Raw genomic sequence first — 22,291 nt, 5'->3', positions numbered from 1 at the left:
AGCACACGTTGTGTGAACACAAAGAGCTCTACTCACCAGGACAGTAGCGAGTTGAGAAAATCAGGAGTGGTCGGGTCAGGACTCAGTGGTGGGGAAGTAACAAAAGCTGCTGCCTTAGCCCAATTCTTGCTCCAGTAATGAGATCCATCAGTACCCAAGCTGGCTGTGATGGGCTCTCCATACACCACAGTGCCTACAGGACAAGGAATACAGACAAATCCACTGTGAGCACCAAGCAATGTGCATCTCCAGCCTGGCTTCCAGGCATAAAGCATGCTTCTGAAGAAGGACAAGTTGGGTAAGTTATGCCACCACCACACGCTGCAGGGTTTCTTGGTACTTCCTCTTGAGTACGTGATCACAGAGACATAAATTTGGATTGAATTCAGTGATGACAGATGATCAGACATGATTAAACTCCTAGGTTGTTCAATGCTCCTCAGAAACCGTGTTATGTTACTGAGGGGCTGTTCTCACGAGCATCTAGAGACCTCTAAAGACACATTGAGCATACTGCAAAAATCAGTCCCTCAGACTAAGTAGCCAAACAACTAAAAACCTGAGTTAATCATAAATACACCATTACTGCTAAGAGCCTGGAGCAGCAAAACATGCACAGTACCTTTACATAACTGCTGAGGTCAGCACTGATGAACTGTGCTTGACGTGGTGACTGCAAAGAACCATTGTACTGTACCCTGAGCCAAGAACCTTGTGAAAGAGGCTAAAGGGAACTGTAAGTGTGAGGAGATCCAGCCTCATCTACAAGGGATGTGGAAGAAAAAGAATGAAAGAAGTACTTTTATACATGTGTATGCTTTAAAGCTCTAACAAGGCTGGGTTTCTTGGAGCAAGCTCTGTGCACAGATCAGATCAGACAAAACTATCAGGGAAGCTTCCTGCCTACAGAGAGAACTCATCAGAGAGGAAGCATCAAGGAAACTGAGTGATTCCCCCACGGGTACTTGGTGTATCTGTGGCAGAACCAGGAAATGAAATTGGATCCTCTAACTCCCTGTCCAGTGCGCTAACCACCAGTGCATCCTTCCTCTTCATTAACGTTTTTGGAACCACATGAAGGAACAGCCACGATACTTTGCAAGCTGGAATGCACCAGCGACATCTGCACACCAAGCAGATGCAAGATGCTGCAACTTCAAAAGCAGTGCAAGCTGGTAGCCTCACAGATCTGCTCACCAAATGCAACCTTCCCGAAATCTCCAAGTGCCCATCCATCTGGCTCCTGAGTCCAGGCACTTCACGTGTTTGTACCAGCGAAACACTTGGGTAGTTAAAACACTAACCCTGAATACTTCAATCAGAAAAGACTGGCACAGACAACCCCAGAATTGGTCAGTAGGGTCTTACCTCACCATGCAGAGTGAAAAAATATGACCTTTCTTTCACCATATTGCCCGAGCTACTCTTAGCTCTATAGGCTCTCGAGCTAGCTGCGAAAGAGCACATTAGCTAAGACAGAGCGATGCATTAACTGCCTTCACGCTGCTTCCAGGACCACACTGGGACAGGAGGTGCAGGAACAGCCTTTGTCCGAGGGGATCCACCGGCAGAGGAAGAGGATGTCTGACATCACTTGCCACAAATAGAGTTACAAAATCAGAACAAGGCAAAGCACACGCTGGCTATTAATGGGAAGCCTGTTGTGGGCCAATACACTGGGAAGATTGTTCTGCAGGGAGTGATGTTTTGAGCTCCCAGATCTGCCAGTGACACAGTCTGTAGGGAACCTCCTCCATACGAATGCCACTGGGAACATCTGGCTTTAAATAATGTTTGTTCCTTTCCATTTAGCAAGTCAATTCTGTTTTGTTTTCGCCTTGGGTAGTCTTCAGTTATGTTTCCTCTGTTGCTTGGGAGGGCAAAGTCAGTGTGTGTGGCCCTCCTGGGTTACCCAGTTGGGTGACTGCACAGCATTTAAATTGAATTATTTAAGTAAAAGGAACAGAGAATGGTATGCCATTGATACCCCAAATTCTCCTTATAAGGAGAAAACACAATCTGAATGAAAACTGTCTGTTGTAGTTCACTCAGGAGATGAAGTGAGTTCTGTGGATCATTCATCTGGGATCATTCTGTGGTAACATCCACCCAAGTCAGGTTGTGTTTCACGGCTTCTGCAATGTAAGTGTATGGTGTCTCATCCCAATGCCCCTCTCTACTTGCCAGCTAGTGGTTTCAGGGGACAAGCAAATAGCAAGAAGGTGGTCTTGTTGATGATCCATCCCTATGGTGCATGTCTCTCCAGTGCATTACCTAGAAAAGGAACGGATGCTTCCCTGACTTACAGGACTGAGTTGCACAACGACATCAAGCTGTTTACTGGGGTAATGCAACAGGCAGCCACTTTGCTGTGTCAACACATCTTCTCATTTCATCATGATCCCCACTAATGGAGCTGGGAGAGAAAGGTTTATCCCAAACAGCTTGAGCTGCTTTCATGCCATGAACAGAAAGAGATGCCTTGGAAATCAGTCACCCTCATCAACTCTGAACTCATTCAACAAGAATCATGGGACCAAAATACTTCTGAGCCGATGACAAACACAAATGTGTTTGTGTGGTAGGAAATAAGCTCTTCTCGCACCAAACACCCAGATGGAAAGTGATGTCATTTGTATATCCATTCAGGCTTATTCAGACTGCATAAAATTAAATCCAATCCTTCAGAGGGAAGAAGGGGGAAAATCATCCCTCCTGCTTACTCACCCACTCAGAGCTGCTTTAAATAGAAATGAAGGGGTTAGTCACAGAATAAAGCAGGGAGACAGGCGCTCACTGGGCTCTATAACCCTTGCTCCTTGGGGCAACACAGCAGGGTGAGGACCCTGGAGAAGCTACTGCATCACTTCAGAGAAGCTCCCTCACAGACATCAGTCACAGAGAAGAGACACAAGGCAGCATCATCCACGGCACATCTGAGTCTTGCAACCTCCAGCATCCTCAGGCAGAGTTATCAGAGGTGACTGCAATTCCCAGCCTAACTCAGACTACTGATCCCAATTAATGTTTGGATGCCAGGCTGTGAATTACAGCACGTGAGGAGTATCTATCTCCCAGGCAAGGAGCACAGTGAACAGCTGGAATCAGTAGCCTCTTTGGTTACCACGACACTACTCCAGCTGAATCCAGCAGGGCTTGTGAGTCAAGACCTCCATCAGGAGTTTTGGAATCACTTCTGATCCCAGGAAGCAGCTCAAAAGACCAGTGCAGCTGGAAGGAAGACACAGCTTGCAGCCTCTAGGGGGATTCGTTAAACGGAGCCAGCATGGAATTACTCTGTGATAATGAAGGTACATGGCTCAATGTGGTAAGATGAGTGTGAAGAGAGAAGCTCTAGGCTGAACAGCTCCTGGCACTAATATGACCACTGAATACACATCTGTAGGAGATGAGACAGAACCAGTTGCTTGGGACTGTTAAAAAAGAGCCTGGATGATAACACTGGAAAAAGAATCCTTTCCTGTAGGGATGAAGCTAATGTTGGCAAGAAGTTGAACTGCATGAGCTAATAGGGCGCTTCCATCCAAGGGAAATAACTTACCCTTTTTCCTGGCTTGAGCAATGACATCAGCAGCACTTTTGCTCATCACCTTGGTGATATAAAGGGGGCAGTTGGTTTGGTTGGCGATGGTTATTGCCCGGTTCACAGCCTCCGCTTCCACCTGAGAAACCAAGTCAGCAGTAAGTTAGCACCATTCCATGTGTTAGCATATCCCAGTCACCTTCCAAGGGCCACAGCCTCTGCTTTCATGGGAAAACAGGGTGTGCAGGGCTGGGATGAGAGACTTTCCTCTCTCCTTTTCCACCTCTCCAATTCCGAGACAGTGTAACCACGACAATCACAATGACCTCAAGCTGTAGTCCTCTCTCATTACTACCTTTTCTCCCAGGCTGTTTCAAGCAGACTTAAGTCCTAAGGTAACACTCCAGGTGCTCAAGGTCAGAATGACTAAGCCCCTTCTTTAGCCTAGACAAAAATAAGCAACTAACTGTTGACTCAGCAGAACTGTTCATGCTCCAGCCCACACGGAAGAGGGATGCTGTGCCACATACTCTGGTAAGCCACGTTTGCAAACAAGCCTCCTAAATTGTACCCTGCACTACAATAACTGGCTTGGGATCTGACAGAGTGTGAACCACCCCATAAATCAAGTACTTTTTCTTGCATGTGTAGAGAGATAACCTCAGTGAGACTAAGGGTCACTTTATAACTACAGCCTCAGAATGAACGTCATCACTCTGCAGGCTTTTATGGATCACACATCCTCATCAAAGCAGCCCAGATGACAGATTTAACAGCAGGGTAATGCTCACAGTGCCTACTGCCATGGAGAACTGAGCCTGCAATACCACTGACGTTTTCCAGGTGAACAACAGAGGAACTTAAACCCAGACAATCAGACTCCTGATTCCCAAATGCAAGAGGCTCCTGTCACCACTCCAGAGCTGGCGACTAACCCTCCCCAGGCTGGGTGATGGACACAAGGGGACATTTTTTGGCCCAGTTGCCCTATGCAAATGGAAAAGGCTGCAAGGAAGGGTGTTTCTTCCAGGCCATTTGATTCAAGTATGCCCCAGCCAGCAGCACTTGCTGGGAAGACAGAGGCTGAAAGGAAAAGCCAAGAAAAGCATTCTTGTCCCTCCTGAGAGACAAGGAGAGAACTCAGACAGACCAATGCTTCCAGGCAATGGCATCTGTTTGCAAACTGCCCATTTAATGCCGGCCTGTGCACAGCTCTGTCACTGTTTCCATCCCGTGCCTTAGTTTCCCCACTTGCAAAGCAGGGGTGAAACAACACACACCTCCAGACTTGTGACCAAAAGGCATCTGAGCAAGTGATAAGCAGGAGGAGAACATTTTCTTGCACAGAAGAGGACAAGGCTGCTGAATTCATGCCTTGTGCCCTGATGCTATGGTGACAGGCACATAACAATAACCCAAGGACTAGTCCAAAGGGGAATGTTTGCAATTACCAGTATGCAGCAGAAGCCCTAGCACAGCAGTTCTCTTGGAAAAAAGAGACAGACATTTCCTGCAGCACTGGGACTGCTTGTGCTTCCAGCGTTTTTGTGGCTGAAATAAAAACAAGGAATGATGGATGGCTCCGACAAGTCATCACAGAATGATCTGAGCTATGAGGGGAGAGCTTTCCACAAACTGATGGGTGATGCTGACCGGAGAGTGGGGTCTGAATTAAGGCTCCCTTTGCTGGCTGGAATAATGTGCTGAATCCTGTCACCTTGGCTCAACACAGGTTACTGAGGTGAGCAAGCCAAGCCCATGAGTCAGCAGTGAAACTTAAGCCTTAATTCAACCTGGGAATTCAGAAGATGTGAATGCTCCAAGACATAAACACACACGGCCAGACCCTGAGTGCTTCACTCTGACCTCAGTCGCAATGCATTGAGTGGGAGGTTGGATTTAATAAATCCTTTAGACTCGTTCAACAACTCCTGCTAGTTTGCTGTAGGTGGAGGTCTGAAATAAGCGGCCCTTCAGTACGGTGACAGCCATCATAAAGTCCTTAGGACAGGCTACACACTCCATAAAGGGCAGCATGAAAAGCCAATTCCAGTGTTACCAGCATCCTGGAGGAACACCAAGAAACATCCACTCCTACTGCCCCATCCCTGGCAGTGTTCAAGGCTGTACTGGACAGGGCTTGGAGCAACCTGCTCTAGTGTGAGGTGTCCCTGCTGCCCATGGCACAGGGTTGGAACTTGAAGAGCTCTAAGGTCCGTACCAACCTGAAGCATTCTATGATTCTATTGGGAGTCAACAGGAATTATAGGTCTGCTGCCTCCCTCAGAATCTGGCCTTTATCAGCAGCCAGCTCAAAGGGAGTTGTATGGTTTTAATAGTTACTCCCGCAGTGGAGGAGGAGGGAGGGAAGCAGCTGACATCGCTTCCTGCCCTGTTGCCTGTGACTTTCAAGGAGGAGAATTTTGGAGCAAACGGTTCCACTCGGGGCAGACAGCACAGCTGAGTTCAGCTGCACAGAGCCTGCCCAGAGACACTGGGAAGAGGCTTTACTGATCCCCAGCTGAGGCAGCCACGTGTCCTCAGGCAGCCTTCCTTGCTGCACTGGGAAAGAACACATTTCTACACAGATGTAACGACCCAACCGAGCTGGGGAACCACCTCAAAGCTCCCATTCCACTAAGGACGAGCTTTGAAGTAGCCAGACAAGACTTGGCTAGTTTGATGGCCAGACACTCTAAGGTAAGAAGCAGCCTTCCTTTGAAGTTAATGGAAGTTAAGGGGTGCTCCACAGATGAGCCCCAAGTGTCAGGTCAGCATCTGTTCCCACTCTCCTGATGCAAGCCAACAAGTATGTATGAAACAATAACGCAGGGGTGGGTGGAAAGCTCAGTGCAAGTGTTTGCTCCCAAGTTCAGGAAGCAAAACCTCCCAGTTCCTGGAGCCAAACACAAATTACTGTGAGGATTCACACACTGCCCAAGTTGAGCGTTTTTTTTCTGCGTGAAGCAACTGGGTGATTTATAACCCTCCTGAAATGTCTCTGGATGCTGCTTGTCTGAACCAAGGGGAGGAAACAGAGAGGGAACATGAGGGGCACGTGTGGATGATCTCACACACCCAGCTTCCAGCTGCCACATCTGGCAGTCAGCAAAGCCCCAGCATCTCTGGGGGACAAGAAGAACAGCTTCTACGTAGCAGATGGACTTCACAAACCCAGAATGCCATGACGAGATGCCTAGCTTAGAGATACTGAAAGACTAGGTAAGAAGATTGCAGTGGGAACCCACGTGAAAACCAGGTTTTAGGTTCTTTCTTATTCTGGAGATTTATTTTAAAGACTTAGAGGTAGTGCTTGGGGTACCTGACCCTTGAGAAATCAATGGGGAAGTATGAAGGTTAACTATATTTAAGTGCTGGGCCAAGACGTGAGAAGGTCCCTTCCAACCCAAATCATTCTATGGTTCTATGAGTTAGCTCCCCTCTCGGGTACATACTTTCTGTGCCTTCAGCAAACCACTGAGTCCCTTGGTGTAAAAAAAAATCCATGAGCAAAATGCTCATCAACCAACCAAACCTGGCAACAGTCGATGGCAAAACGCTGCCTACATAAAACCAGAATCAGATGTCTTTGGTCATGCCAAACTCAACTGAAAGTGATGGGAAACTACAAGAGCTCCAGGGTCTAGCTCCATAAAGATCAACATCATCAATGAGAACATGCAATTGTTCAGGGACTCCATCTTAAAGTGTTCCTGTGCAGCATCTGAATCAAGGAATTGGTGATTCAGGAAGACTGTGCTTTACCTGTGCTTCAGGTTCAACAACTTCTGCATCTCCTGATGCAGGATTCCAGTTTGGGCTATCAAAAGGCTGAACTGAAGATGTGCTAAGCACCAACAGCTTTCTGTGGCTCAACTGCTTATCATGGCGCTCTGTGGTTCAAACCTCACTTGAGATACCTGATGCATGAGCAGTCTTTCTAGACTATCTCAGGTCACCAACAGAAAGAGAAAAGGCTTTCCAGAGGGTGAATCAGATCTTGGCCTGGATGAACTACTCCCTGGAGACGTCCCCTTCTCCAGTACTGAGAGGGCTCCTCAGTTCCTCTTAAATACCCACAGCAGTTAGTCTGCAGAAGGGATTAGTTATTAGTTAGTCCTTAGAAGTGTCTTAGCCTCCTCCCTTACCCCATGCAGCAACAATGCTTACAACCAGGATGAATTCGTGTTTCCAGCCACATTTACCCCAATGTGAAGTATTTGATGGCAATGCAGAAATGTTATAAACTGGGGGAGTAAATGCAACAGCAGTAAAGTCCTCACCTCCTCAGGTCTGCTCAACACATGCCCTTCAGGACCTGTGATTCCCAGTTCCAGGATCCTTTGTTGTTCCTAAGAGAGAGAGAACAAAAAGAGATTTAAAGCAACCTGCATTTCTTCTTGCAGCAAACACAGCTGTTTGAAAGAGGTACAAGTGGGATCCTAGGCATCTGTGCTAGCTAATAATCACATAGGGCTTTACATAAGGGCCTTCCAACCAGAGTCCTGTCCAACTTCCCTTGCTGAGAATAACCAGAGCTCACAAAACCCTTGCTGATTTGTTCACAGGAAGTCAGAGAAACCTTTTATTTTGATTTGCCTGACCCTGGGTTCAGAGCCCCTCAACTTCCACTGCTCATTTGTGTCTGTAAATAATCCCCAAGACACAGCGAGACGGTATCTCATGAGAAATAGCATCCTGCAACTGCAGGCAACGGGGCTCAAAGACTTGGGTGGGCTCTTCCCCAGTCAGACAATGAAACGTAACGTATAAAATGAGCTAAAGATCCGATTAAATCAAATACATTATTGACATTTCTTTGCTGCTGTTTAAAGCATAAACAGATCCCAAACATCATCATCTTGGGTACTGTATGAAGCTATTTCCCTTCCTACACTACCTGGTCTCAGTTTCTGCAGAACATTTTATTGCACACAGTGACATTCACAGCCAGATACCATCTTTCACTTACGGGGAGAAAGGCAGAGGTGGCCAATACCCACCACTGCCACAAAAACCTGCTTTCTCAGTAGCAATGGAGGGGGTAAGATTTGATGCCCCACTCTGCTTACATCCTTGATCCACCTATGTCACGCTTTTAAAAGTCGTGGTGATTTTCTGTTTGCAAAGGAGGAATGAAGAGTTCCAATCCCTCCTCCCAGCTTTTTGAAGTTAATAATCCACAGAACAAACATCCCATACCTCAGCAATGATGTCACCGTTCTCAGCATGCACTTGAGCTGTCGCGCCAATATCCCGGATCACACTCAGGACCTCATATATCTGGAGGAGAGAAAACACACATTACAATACACCCCGAGTGTACACCCAGGTACACACCTATTATAAACACTCCAGACTCCTTCAGCATACTGAATTCTGATGACTGGAAAAGAGAAAGAGAAGCATTAAGAAATATAAGATGGGGTTTTCTGGATAGGTATGATCCATTTTCCTGCCTATAACTGAATTTCTCAACCCATAGAGTTGGATGCTACTGATATATGGCAAACACGCACTATTTAAAAGACAGGTTTGGTATATGGGACACACTGGAGAAAGAAACAGTAACTGCACATGCCTACAGCTGGAGGGGATTTAAGAGCTCACAGGGTTGTACCTTTTCTGTGCCTTCACTGATTTCCATGGAGAACCTGTACTCACTCCTCTCACTGCCTGGGACAGAAGCAGTGTGATTTCGCACCCTGAGAGGGCTCAGGTTGAGCTGCGTTAATGGCCACTCATTAAAATGCTTACCAGAGTCATTAGAGATAACTGTCACCCACCACTGCCTTCTCCACTGTTCCAGACTCCCAGGCATTCCTCTCCTCCCACATTCAGAAATGTAAACTGCCCATCTACACAATTAAATGTACCCAAAGGTATCCACCAGAATAGCCAACAGCAATTCCTTCTTACGGACCCACAATTCTAACACTAAGGCCAGAAACCAACTTCTGGACCAGGATCAGTTTGAGCTGATAAAAACAGAGTACTTATTCCAGAGATATCCCTGTCCTGCCCTGTGCCTAGGCATAAAGCAGCAATTTATAAAACTGCCACTGCTTCCACACCAAAGGAGCTGGAATGAAACCTCCTATCTCTCCCAGTGAGGGCTTTGCCATTGCTTTCAGGGTTTGCTGTTGGTTGGGGTATTTTTTGTTAAGAAAACAACCTTCCAACCAGAGCTCTGGGCACTGCTGCAAATCTTAGGCACTGTTACACATACAAAGATTGAAGCCAGAAGAGAACATGAGATCCCAGTGTATTGAAACTAAACCCTTATATAAAGCAGTGCCCAGCCTGCAGTGACAGAAGCATGCCAACATTAAGCCTTCCTACCTGAGAATCAGTCAGCTGAAAGCGATCTTTGAAAGCCATGTACACCAGGAAGGAGTTCACACCTGGGAGAAAGAGAGCAAATTGCAGGCACAGATAAAGCAACATAAACCACACTGCTTGTCACAGACAGAAGATATCCCCCTCAATCAGCCCACCACGAAGCAGAAATGATGGGTAGGCAAATAAATGACCCTGCTGTGAAACGCGTACACACATGTGCGTGCACACACACGGACTCTCAAGCAGATCACAGCATAAGGCCAGGATCTCCTCCACCATGTGGCACCAGGGTGCATCCCCTGAGCCCTCTACACCAGCAACTGTCCAAACCTTCATGAGAAGCTGGAATGGGCCAAGTTAATGTCAGGGCCCCAGTCAGCTCTATTGGGATGTAAAAGTGAAATACTTCACAAGAACCAGTCCTAAAAATAGGGGAAGCAGTCCTAAAACGTAAGGAGGGGAAAGGCTTTCCTTAACTTTCAATAACTGAACTTACCATGATCTTTAACCAGAGCTTCCATCTCCTCCTGCACACCTTTATGCCACTCAGTGATGTCCACATGCAGAGAGTAGTCGCAGCAGGATTTGCTGTCTGCCCATTCTCGCCACTGGTCAAATGCAGTCAGCAAACTGGTCCCTGGCTCAGGAACCACATGATCAACTGGGAAAGACAACCAAAGCACTGGTAAATGGCCGGTGCAGCGGCTTTCCTGGATATCCGAGACAGAGAGCATGCTTTGCAGAGGCTGCTGTGAAAAGAAGACATCCCCTTGCCCTTAAAATACCTGAGTTTGCAAGACTTGGTTTCTAAAGTCCCACACCTGAGAGTGCAGCCAGGAAGCTGATGATGGAGCAGAAGCTGAAGGAAACAGTTCAATTACTACAGCCCGTGCACTGCAATTGTTTGTGAATGGAGCAAATGGAACTCCCTCTTAACAGCAGCAAACACAAACTGCTGCCCAGAGCTCTATGAACATCCCTCCCCTGTTTGGAGACAAGTGAACAGTGACACAGACAAAATCCCCTGTGAGCAGCAGTCAGCAGCTTTCAGTAATCAGCACCTCACGTCCAAGCAGCTCCTGTGTGCTGCTGGACCTGATAGAAAAGGTGTCCAAACAGCGTAAAGGTGCTGGCACATACACAACAGTGTCAACCAAGATCTCCACATGGATCGGAGCTACTTTGTGCTATGCATCCCAGCCAAGAACACCTTCCACAAACAGTGTACACGTGAGGACTGGAAGAAGCAGGACCAACAGTTTGTTGTGGCTGGAGAGACGCCCCTGACACAAGATGCTGCTTGCCTCCAGCATCTGCCTACTGTGATCCCTGTTCCAGCCTAACACATTCAGTCCAGCAGCAACTAGGTTCACAGGCAACTGTAAGATACTCCCCCAGTGCTACAGGTGCAGAACATCCTCAAAGGGTAAAAGAGATTTGGATGTGAAGGTTTAGTTTTCCTGCCAGTAATCCGAAGAGCATTCAGTGAAATAAAAGCAGCCAGCCAGCACCTTGGAAACTGAACTGCTGCTGAGAGGAGGAACAGCCTGCGGGACTTCAGGGGTCACAAACTGGGCCGGCACTGTTGAGGAAGACAGAGCCCTCGTTTGATCTTACATCAAATCACACAAGTAACTGCTGCAATTACCAGCAGAGAAATTCAAGCAGTTTATTTTTAACCTCACTGGTGAGTATCCGGGCTGCCAGCAGCTCAGCAGCTAGCTCTACATCACAGCTGGAATAAGAGATGAAGTCTTCGGGCCTTACTTGTTCCCAGTGGAGAATCAAAGCTGTGTCCACCCTCTCTCCCTCTTGCAAAGGTGACAACGTGACAGACAGCAAAACAGCAGTTAAAATATCTGTGCTTTTCCAAAAGGCTTGCGTTCGCCCTTTGCCAGCCTGCAAAGGGAAGGGTGTGATGCGGTTCCTTGCTGATACACCAGCAGTAGAGCTGCAGCTTTGAGCAGCAGTGGGTTAGGGGCTCAGGAGCGGCTGGTGGCCTTCCTGTGCTCAGAGAGCAGAGTCCTGCCCACCAGAGAGATCTGTGCTATGAGTGAAAGCTCTGAAATGTGCCTGGTGACTGGCATCAGCTCAAGGATGTGCTTTTCGCCACCCTCGGGAGAAGCAACCCAAATTTAACCAGATGATAAACTGGCCTGTTTGTAAAGAACCATCCCGTTTCTGTTCCATGATCTCCTCCTCCCCAGTGGTCAGAAACCTTCCACTAACTTCCAAGACTGAATTGTTTCTTCTTGGCCAGTACGTAGCCCCTTGTCACTCTGCCAAAGTTAATCTTTAGCTTAAGCAGTATGAAAACCAAGGAGAAAAATAACATTCCCTCTGTGTTACAATTGGGACACAAAGAAAACCCATGCTTTCACAAATGGCCTGTGCCTCAACACCAGAGCTGTCTTCCTCAGCTTACTGGCTAATTCAAAAGCAAAAAAAATGCCCATTTAATCTCCAACACATCACAATAATGAATCCATCTCTACTTAAGACAAAAGGTGCCCTAAGAGCTCTGTTAGCCCAAAATGATACATGGCTACGGGCATTAGGAAATCCTGCCTGGAGACACCAAGGGGTTAACACAGTGGAGCCCCTAGGAATGACTCTGGTGTCTAGGATCAGAGCTTTATCACCGTCTTATTTCATGCACTGCCCAAGTATGACTAATGGCAGCTTGTGGAGGGAGTGGGAGAGGGGGTAAGGGAGCTCTATCAGATCCTTAACGAAGTCAAACCACAGCTGGTTACAATAAGGATAAGGGATGGAGGTAGTGCTGCATATGTGCAAGAAAATCAACTCTGGGGATTAGGAATATCTCATATGGAAGCTGTGCTGCTGATACATCTCATAGCAGCTCCCTCGAGCTCCCTGATAGCCAAATCACCCATCATCCTCACCAAAACAGAATACAGTTTGTTTCCATAGCAGCTTTCTGCCAGCCACATATTACTGATCAACCACTCTGTTATGGTTACATAGAAGAAGTCATCAAGAAGGCCTGAATGTGCAAGTTAAAGCAGCAGTTTTCCAAAGCCTGTGATTTAACTGGTCCAAAGAGACTGTAGGAAGGAGCAACATCATAAAGCATAACACAAGATAGTGAGAAGGACATCCCTGGACCTGATACAGAGCGTCCCAGAGCAGGAAGAAAGCTGTGTTGCCACAGGTGAGGCAGAAGCAGTAGATGCTGAGACATGAGGAAGCTGCATGTAATCCTAAGTGTTAGCCTAGAGGCAATTCAGACACAAATGCAAATGTCTCCTCAATTTTACCATCCCTTGATACAATGGAAGGGGTCAAGATCATGGCCTACATCCCTACATGTGAGGGTTGGGGTTTTTAGGAGCCCAAATTAGTGAGAATGAGCCTAGATCCTTTTAAAGGAGAAGAGCAGAGATTGATTCTCCGCCTGCTGTTAAAAGAACTGAGCATTGCAACTACTCCTGCCTATTGGTATGGAAAGGAATCGCCCACATGCAACTCAGAGGAAGTTCTCCTTCCAGTCCTCAGGCACAGCTCATGAGCTCAGAGTAAAACAAAAAGCTTTTTCTTTAAGGTCCCTGTGCTTCAGAGCACTGCAAAGCAGCCGATGAAAGCTCCATCCGCTGCATTCCCACAGCCCTAGGTGCCCAGGATGACCCCTGGGTATGATCTGCCACAGGACCATGGACACAAGGTCTTCTGACCCACCGGAGCACGCAGCAAACCCAGCCATGGAGACTACCCTGGAGGCTTCCCAGGCAGAAAGCAGCATGCTGTCCTGACCTCACTGACCCACTTCTCCCTAGGGAACCCAACAGTTTACTGCCCCATCCTTTGTCCCTTCATCTCAGAAACCAGGAATGTTCAATTCCTGCAGCCACTGGAGTGCCTTCATGTCTGCACGACATACTCAAGACAAACTGTCGCAAACAAGACTGCTGTCACCCCTTTATTCTCCAGACCACTACAGCCTTGATGTCTTCATGCTTCCAAGCCCAGATGTTTTCTTCCTTTTGTTGATTATTGCTGTACAAATGATGTCAGCTGCTGAGGTCTGAAAAGGAAGTTGCCAGCTCAGTTTAAGCTCAAAGCTGACTCCAAAACCAGAAACAAAGTGAAGAAAAAAAAGAGGAAAGGGAAAGATCATTTCAGTATCACTTCATCAGCACTGAAACCTTCAAAGGAGGAACTAAGGAGCTTGTGGTCCTTGTAGTGGCTCCCTAAATTTCAGCCCTGATCCTAATGGTTCTCCTTATTTAACATCACTCCCAGCAAGTTACATGGCAGAGACAAGGTCAGGATTACAGTGGTTTCTCAGCTCTGAACACAAAACATTCTGCGGATTTCTCTTTTAACCTTCTGAGATGCAGAATCCAAAAAAGCAACAGCCTGTGGCTTAGCAGCAAGCCTGCTCGCATCAGCAAAGTAGCTGCTGTTACAGAAAAATAGCAGAAAAGGATTTTGTATTTTACAGATCATCCAGGCTCTCCCTTGGTAAAATCCTGACAAGAGTCCAGAATTACTGCACAGTCTGTTTAGCTCTTTCCCAGACAAACTGAGCCTTCCCCTCCCTTTGGAAGGCAGTGGGATCTGAGCACCTGCATACCCACCACTGTTCCAGCCACACTAAGACTCTTAATTACCCCTCTGATGTGTCTGGTTTCGCTCTCCCTTCATTCCATACGGTTTCACACTGCTTACTAGGTGCATCTGCTCTTAACTTCCAAGTATTTCAGCTCCCACCCACCCATCATCCATGAGTCTGCCTTGCTCATGATCCTTCACTCCTCCTTGGACAGATTAATCGGCTCAAGATTAAAGGCAGACAATAAGCTGGAGTGAGACAACACCACTAACCGCTGTTAGCTTATCTGTGTGGCTTTAATATACCAAAGCTGGCATCCAGCCACACTGAAATGCTATGTGTCCAGTGAGCCCAAATGGATGAATGCTGGGAGGTGGGGAGAAATAAAACCCCCCAGTGCATCAGACAGACAGTGTTAAATGAAAGGGGAAGGCAAAAACTGAGAGGAATTGATTTAAACAGAACTTTCCAAGTATAGGGAAAATAAAGCATTGTTTTAACATGAGGATGAAAAAACTAAGTAGGGTAGGAGAAGCAAAAGGACCAGTTTATAAAGCACTAGCATTTACTGATCACATCACTGGCTAGTGCATCCATTAAAGGTTCAGCTGCTGTACCTCCTCCCTTACTTTAAAACCTTATCAAATCACCAGCTGCAGAGCACACTTAAAATGGTGCCCATCTCAGCCCTAAACTGTGGCTTTCTAGAACACTGCATCACATCTTGGCTTCCTTTTACCAACTCAGATAGACTGTGGCTTTCTGGTCCTGGAGAACTTGTACAAAGCAGGGAGATAGCTGTGGCTCTCACACAGACCCTGAACAAGTGCCCAGCTTGAGGACAGAGGCAGCTATTCTGCATGGGCATGAGGGACCAAACACAGAAGACTGGGGAATTTAACCAGCAGCCTGCAGGGTGTTTTGAGACTGAAGCCATAAAAAATCCCATGTAATCTCCCTCTGGCACTTGGAAGCTCTCAAAAATGCAGCTGAAGAGCCATGCCTTTATATTTTTGACTCCTCACTAAGCTCAGGAGAAATTATTGCTTCAGTGAGAGAACTGAATTCAGCTCTTAGCCGTGCCTTGAAAACAAACCTTTAGGTTTTGGATGATGTCCTCATGGGTGGGGATTAACGGGGTTTATAGCTTCCTGGTATTGTGGCATGTGCAGGTTTTTCTCTTTTGCATCCTGCCTCACTGGAGCAGGCCTTGGCTTGCTCACAGCCCCTTCCTGCAGCTTCTATTAATAGCTCTTGATTCCATCTTTCCCTTCTAAAAGGTCTTTTTCAACTGGTTTAATTATGTGTCATCTAAAGCATGCATGAAATTCTTCTCGGGCTTCAGATAAAGAACATCACTACCAGGGAAGAGAAAAGCTATTTGATATGGACAATATAAATGTGAATGAGGGTCAGATGTTACAAAAATTGTATGTGCAATAAAACCCTGTATGCAGGGCTCCAGTTGCTATTATAAACTGCAGTTTTGCACATTATTTCCTGCTCCTACTAGCATTAAATGTGCCTATTGTTTAAAAGGAGTTTATAAGGTGAAAATCCTTAGCATTTAAGCTTAACTGTTAGCAGGCAGATTTCCCTACCCAAAACTTTAAATAGCAGCTAGATCACCATAAACACATCTGCCTGTTTAATACTACTTAATCTCCACAGCAACTGCATGTGATGAAATCTGCTGAATTTATTGAGTTGTACATTCTGTCACAAGGCATTTTATTGAGAGGTTGTAATTAAATTCAGCCCTGGTAATTGCACAGCTCCCTGCTTAGAAGTCTGGAGTTGTTGCTACTCTATGACTGCAACAGTATTCTCCTGGCACTGGTGTGAACTGGGAATAATGCTATGAAAGTGAGCGGAATAAACTCAATAGACATGAACTGAAAGTCAGGCCCCTGACTGACCCAAGAAGCTTCACAGATTATCCCATAATCATGGACCTTATTTCATCCAGAGACTTCAAACTCTCAGCTGGTAAAATACCACAGTACCTGCTACTAGTAGTTATTTATCATGCCCCTTTTACATGCAGAGCTACCAAAAGCTGCCTTATCCAGTAACAAAGCTGTTCACAAGTCAAGCCTCGCAGCAGTAACGCTTCTGCTTCAAGTACTGAAGCACAACTGCCCGCCCAGCAGCTCTGCATCAGTTCAGGCTAGAAAGAGACCTCAGCATTGCTTCTGAGCTCAAAAATCCCAAACCAAGTAACCTGCAAGAGCCTCCCATCTCCTATGTTCTGATTTCATACCCAGTTCTCCTTCTAAACCACACTCCAGGTCATGTTTGTGATCTAGGACAAGAAAGGACAGCAATGAGATCCCTTTTAAGGTTACCACAGCTGACGTACCTAGGCTGATACACTTGAAGGTAATGAGAAGTCAAATGAAGAATTTTCTTAACATCCTGGACCCAGCAATCAGACTTCATAGCTCTGAATTTCAGTGGGGATTTATTCCCACATTATTTCATTGCTTGGCTTTTTCCCTTCAAGAAAAGGTATTAAATGAAGAGATTATTCGAAGAGTAACAACACTCTGCATAGAACAGCATTTACCATGCTAATACAGATACACAAGGGCTGTTTGCTTGTATGGGTCTGCCAAAGTAAGAGAAGAAAAGGCAAGCAATATGATATTCCATGTTGTTTTCTGTCAGGTTAGATACAGTTTATTAGACCTGATGCAGAGAAATCAGCCCCTGGAGCAGGCTCAGAAGAATGAGACATAACTGTGCTGCACTGATTACATTTTCAGACTGCAATGTTCTGTTAGTCCCTCACTGATGTCATACAGATATTTCACTTGTCTCTTTTTTGCTGATGAGGTCCAAAGTACAATTAATACGTTAATGCCAGCTGGACACAAATGTAAAGAACAGGGGGCCTGGATGTCCAAACAACCATTCATAAACTGCTTCAACAGCTGGAATGACAACATACGAAGATGAGATCAAAAAAGGCTCCACTTCTTTAAAGCACAGGTTTATTGTACACCCAAGCTATGCTTGTGTCTCAGGAGGTCATCATGACAGAGGAGGAGGAGGAAGAAAGCCAAGTTCAAAAGAGATATTTAAGTGATTCCAAGATTTATTCTTCCTTTTAGGCATTTCCACACTTGAAACCCATGAAAAGCAGCACAGAGGACTTCAAAGACTTCCATATAAATTGGTCTGTAAACCTTGAGGGAATGGGATTGAGAAAACCTCTGTTTGTAGCCATGGATTTCAAGTCCAGGCAAAACACAACTATAACAACACATCCAAGGGGCAAAAGTTTGATCAGAAACAAGAGGACAAAAGATCAAGTGCCGCAAGCCAGTTCCATCCCTCTCAGGTCAGTGGAGATGTACCCTGCCCATCGGGCTTTTTCCACTAGCCAGGAAGCTGGAACAGTTCTGGCTTTGGATCATTGTATCCAAGACCACATCTTGGCTTCCCACCTCCACTGGCTGTGGTTGTCTCAGGGGGGTGCTGGATACGAAGAGGAACACAACTGCAGGATGTGAATTGTTGCAATGGAAATCTGTGATGGTTCCGAGAGGGTTTTATGTTTTCAGGATTAGAGAGATTCATTTTTTCCCCAACAAGATAAGATAAAGGCAAAGAGTTCTGATTCTGCAGAATCCCTTTGTTTTAAACAGGTTGTAAGGTAAAAAAGACTGGTTTGGTGAACCTGTCCTTTCCCTCTGTGTATTTGCCATATAAACATCTCCCCTCCCTGGACAAGGACCAGCCTTGGTCCTCTTCTCAGGGCTGTGATGAAATGACATCATGTTTTGAGGAAGAGGTTCTCACCCATCACCATCAGACCATTTCCACTGCTGGTAGGACACTAAGAGTCCCCACTGTGTTCTCAGTTAAACCACTGCTGGTTGTCAAACAACAACAGACAGGGAAGTAAGGACTGAATCAGAATCAAATGTCTATTTGTCCATAGACAAAACTGTGGTGGAATCGTACGCGGGGATGCAGCAGAACCTACTCCCTAACAAACCTATTGTAGGACAGAGCTGAAGCAGGTACACTGACATTGCACGTGTCTACTTCCTGAGCACACCTGCCCATCTGCTAGTTTTCTGTCATAGAATCATAGAATGGTTTGGGTCAAAAGGGACCTTAAAGATCATCTAGTTCTAACCCCTGCCACAGGCAGGGACTCCTTCTACAGCTCTGTAAGGCTAATATTGCTTGCAAATTAGCTATGGAGATTGCTGTAATAATTGCTGTAGGAGCTCCTAACCAGATCACCCTTTGTTTTAATAGGGGATTCTGTGACACAGTCTCCAGCTGTTGAATTTCCTTCCTCCAGGTCTGAAATAGCCCTGCCTGGCCTCACACCCATGAAGAACCCCGGGCAGCTCTACATAAATATAATCACTTTATACTTCTGAGGGTCTCAGTGAACTTAATTTACTTGACTTCAAGCTTAGAACCCCTCAGCAACAGAGCCACCTCCCACTACTGACAGCTAGCAACTAGCATGGAGAAATTCGATGACATTCCCATTGTCCCAGAGGTAATCCTAACACTAACCATGGTGTCCCAAAGGAAGAAAAGAGTTTTCCCAGAAGCCATAACTCTTCAGTGCCCATCACTGCATTCCTTTTAAATGCACAAAGCTTCCATGGGAGTTAGGGTTGTGCAAAGATGCAGGCACAGCAGTTTCTAAGCCTGACTGAAGCGTGCTAGACAGGAGGAGCTCATTTGTATTCCTTAAACATCTCTCCCTCTCACCAGAAAGATTAAAAGAAAACCCAGCTCCTAAGAAACAGATGGGATCTATGAATTCAAGGCACAGTGGCTGAAGGGAAGATGGAACAAGAGTCCACTGACCCAAGACAGCACTTGCCCAAATCCACCCCAAGAGAGAAATACCCCATTTAGTTTTAGCCATCACTTCCACCACGCATCACTTGCTTCCTTCCCCTGGCATGCAAAGCTAATTCCCAAAGTGGAAGGTTCAAAGCTCCTCTCTGACCAGAATGGTTCCTACTGATTCAAGCTCATGGAAGGTAAAAGAAGCCAAAGGACTGAACAGTGGTAGGAAGGCAAAAATCCATGCCCAGAAGAAAACAAGCCAAGGAAAGAGCCAGAGGCACCACTTCCTGCTGTTTCTTTTAAGACCTTGTCTCAACTTGCAGGTTTAAGGATTAAGACAGGTTATCCTGCAAGGTTTAACACACATGTCCTGAAAACCCACTGCAGACAGCTAATGGTGTTACATCGATGGAGGTGGGCAATTGTGCTTTTCCATCTGCAGTTGGAAGGCTTTAGGCAGAGGACCCAAGTTTACACCTGCACCCTTCAAAGTACCACATCTTTTCCACTGACAGAAGGGGCCATGTAAGACACAACACATTGGTGATACCCATTAGTTCTTTACTTCTTCATGTTACCTATAAGGCATGGGACTTGAGGAGGAGAGCACTGGAGGTGTGAAAGCAAGAAAAACAGCTCTTCAAACAAAAGAACATGAACCTTCTTCATGAGGGGGGAAAGCAGCACTACTAATCCCAACCATTATATGGAATAAGAGGTATTAAGTGCTATTGCATAAACAGACAGCACTGGTTATTTCCCCCGAGTGAGTGCCAAATCCCTCTTTTTGGATGCATGGAAAAATCTAGGTCAGTCAAATCTGCAGGAACACGGCTGCACTCAGTGGTGCTGCCATTTCAGGATCCATTTGTTCCCAACTAAAGCAGGGTCTCCAGTCTCCAGCATGTGTGGAACAGCCTCCATCCACTCCTTCCTCTGCAGTGACAGGAGTGGAGCTGGTCCAGATCAGAACAAACAGAGCAAGGGCCCTGCTCACCTGCTCCTTAACAGAACTGGTGTTGCCAAAGAGACAAAAGGCTGGGAAAGGAGCAAGGGCCAGGATCCAGAGCAGCCCTGGGGAAGGCAAAAGATGGGATAATAAGGAAAAACATCAAGAGACTGACTGACAAACAAGCTGTGCTGGACTGCAGCTGCTTCAGGACTCCAGCCCAACACCAGACACTGCTGATTTCACCTTTCAGCACTAAGAAGGTGGTGGGCAGATAAATCAGCCCCACAGTCTGACAGCCAGGGTTAAAGACCCTCTCACCCCACAGGCCTCCTGCATAACTTAAGGCAAAGCTCCACAACTGCTGAAGTCCTCATGTGTTCCCCACAGGAGCCTGTTCTCTCAATCTGTTCCTCACAGGAGCCCATCCTCTCAGCAGCAAAGAGATGACAAACAATAGTTGCAGCCCAAAGGGGAAAGCAAAATAATAAACCACATTATAACACACAACGTAGGCTGAGGAGTGAACAGCTGTTCCCTTCTGTGCTAACTGGCAAGACACATGAAGGACTTGGCAGCTTTGCTTCCTGCACTTCCAATGAGACCCCCTTCAGAAAGCCCATCAGAACAATAGAGACGATCCCATCCAGCATTGCAGGGAAGCAGAGCCAGCCCTGGCAAACCAGGCTGTCAGCCCAACAGTAGCTGCACACACCACTGCAGGCAGAGACGCCTGATGGACTTCAGAAGGGTTTAAAAGCTTGGGAAGAGGAGCTCACCACAGGGGAGTGCCCATCTTTGTTGATGGACTGACTTTCTCATGAATGGTTTTAAGCCTGCTCTGAATGAGAGCCACCAGCATCACAGCAGCAAGCTGGGAGTCAGCGAAGCAAACAAGATTCAGCCTGAATCAGTGCAGAGGCAAGGAGGAGGGGGGTATAAAAAGCATCAAGAGGAGCTGGGGAGAGACGAGAAAGGGCCAGAGGGACTCTGCACTCCTGTGTGGTTACAGCATTATCTTAGTAACTGGGTTCAAGGAAGCCTCTACCCATGTAAATCGGCAATAACCTTTTCTGCAAGTGGCCATTTCCATTATGTCTACAGAATTAAATGTTTCTTTGCTGTAGAACCACCACCAGCAGCTGCTAGGAAGTGAGACCAGCCATCCACCCCAGCACAGCCCAGCTGAAGTGCCAGGTCCAGCCACACAGTTCCTCTTTTATGTCTGCGACTGGGTGCAAAGAGAGACAAAATCCAGGCTGGTGTCTGCGGAACAATGCAGCGCTGTGTGCACAGAGCTGGGGCAGACACTGCAGCTCTGTGGTGGCTGCCCTTGGACTCAAAGCACTTGGTTTTACACTGCCAGCTCAGCCACAAGTTACTGCATGACCACTGCTGTCACCTCCTTTTCTGTCTGTCCATCCTTCTCCTCTGCCCACCATTTAGACTCTTGCCCTCCTCTCTAAGACTAACCCCAATCATATAAAATAGCAGCACCTAGTAGGGTAGAATCAGCTCAGTTCCAAAACCAAGAGGTGAGGAAGCATGCTAAGCTGGAAACATTCCTCCTAGCAAGGCAGTGATCTTCAGGATGACCCAGGAGACCTGGTGTCAACTCACTACAGATCTGACTGGAGCCGAGCAGCCAACACATTCCTGAAAACCTCTGCCATGCTGCACGTGAGTTCTCTCTTTAATAGCAGGGTATAGTATTAGGAAGCAGACTGCAGCCTGCATGAAGTTCCCCTTTATTTTCTGAACCTCCCAAGACACTAGGGCTCACATCCCCAGTGCATGTTCTCCATGTTATTAGGGTAACTGCTAGTCAAGTTCAAAAGGCAGCTGCCTTCCAAGTCACCAAACCATAAAGAGCTATAATTTCTCTCACTGTAATTTCTCTCTATGATTATAACAGTGGTTGACTGAGTCAACACAGGCAATGTCAGCAAGCAATTTCTCTCAAGGCCAGCAGATACCCAGGAAGAAGCATGGTCTTTGGGAGGGGGGTATGAAATGTGCGTGGGAGCTGGTCTGGAGAGATGCAGTTCTC

The 22,291-nt window shown here is 46.6% G+C and overlaps 1 protein-coding gene across 2 annotated transcripts in view; it reads right to left on the bottom strand.

The window, feature by feature from the left end:
- DPYSL2 (dihydropyrimidinase like 2) overlaps positions 1-22,291 on the bottom strand; it is a 48,911-nt gene that overhangs the window by 8,771 nt on the left and 17,849 nt on the right. For both annotated transcript variants that reach the window (XM_061472472.1, XM_061472473.1), the window contains exons 4-9: positions 10,383-10,547; positions 9,887-9,948; positions 8,747-8,827; positions 7,828-7,896; positions 3,563-3,683; positions 37-193 (exon numbers count right to left, since the gene is read on the bottom strand). In XM_061472472.1, the coding sequence (XP_061328456.1) occupies positions 37-193; positions 3,563-3,683; positions 7,828-7,896; positions 8,747-8,827; positions 9,887-9,948; positions 10,383-10,547 (655 nt within the window). The remainder of the gene's footprint in view (positions 1-36; positions 194-3,562; positions 3,684-7,827; positions 7,897-8,746; positions 8,828-9,886; positions 9,949-10,382; positions 10,548-22,291) is intronic.

The sequence above is a fragment of the Pezoporus flaviventris genome, unplaced genomic scaffold (assembly GCF_033815535.1).
Source record: "Pezoporus flaviventris isolate CSIRO_AGI_PZ_B2104156 unplaced genomic scaffold, CSIRO_AGI_Pfla_v1 ptg000071l, whole genome shotgun sequence".
NCBI lineage: Eukaryota > Metazoa > Chordata > Aves > Psittaciformes > Psittacidae > Pezoporus > Pezoporus flaviventris.
The sequence above is the reverse complement of the archived record's forward strand: the minus strand, read 5'-3'. Positions and strand labels throughout refer to the sequence as shown.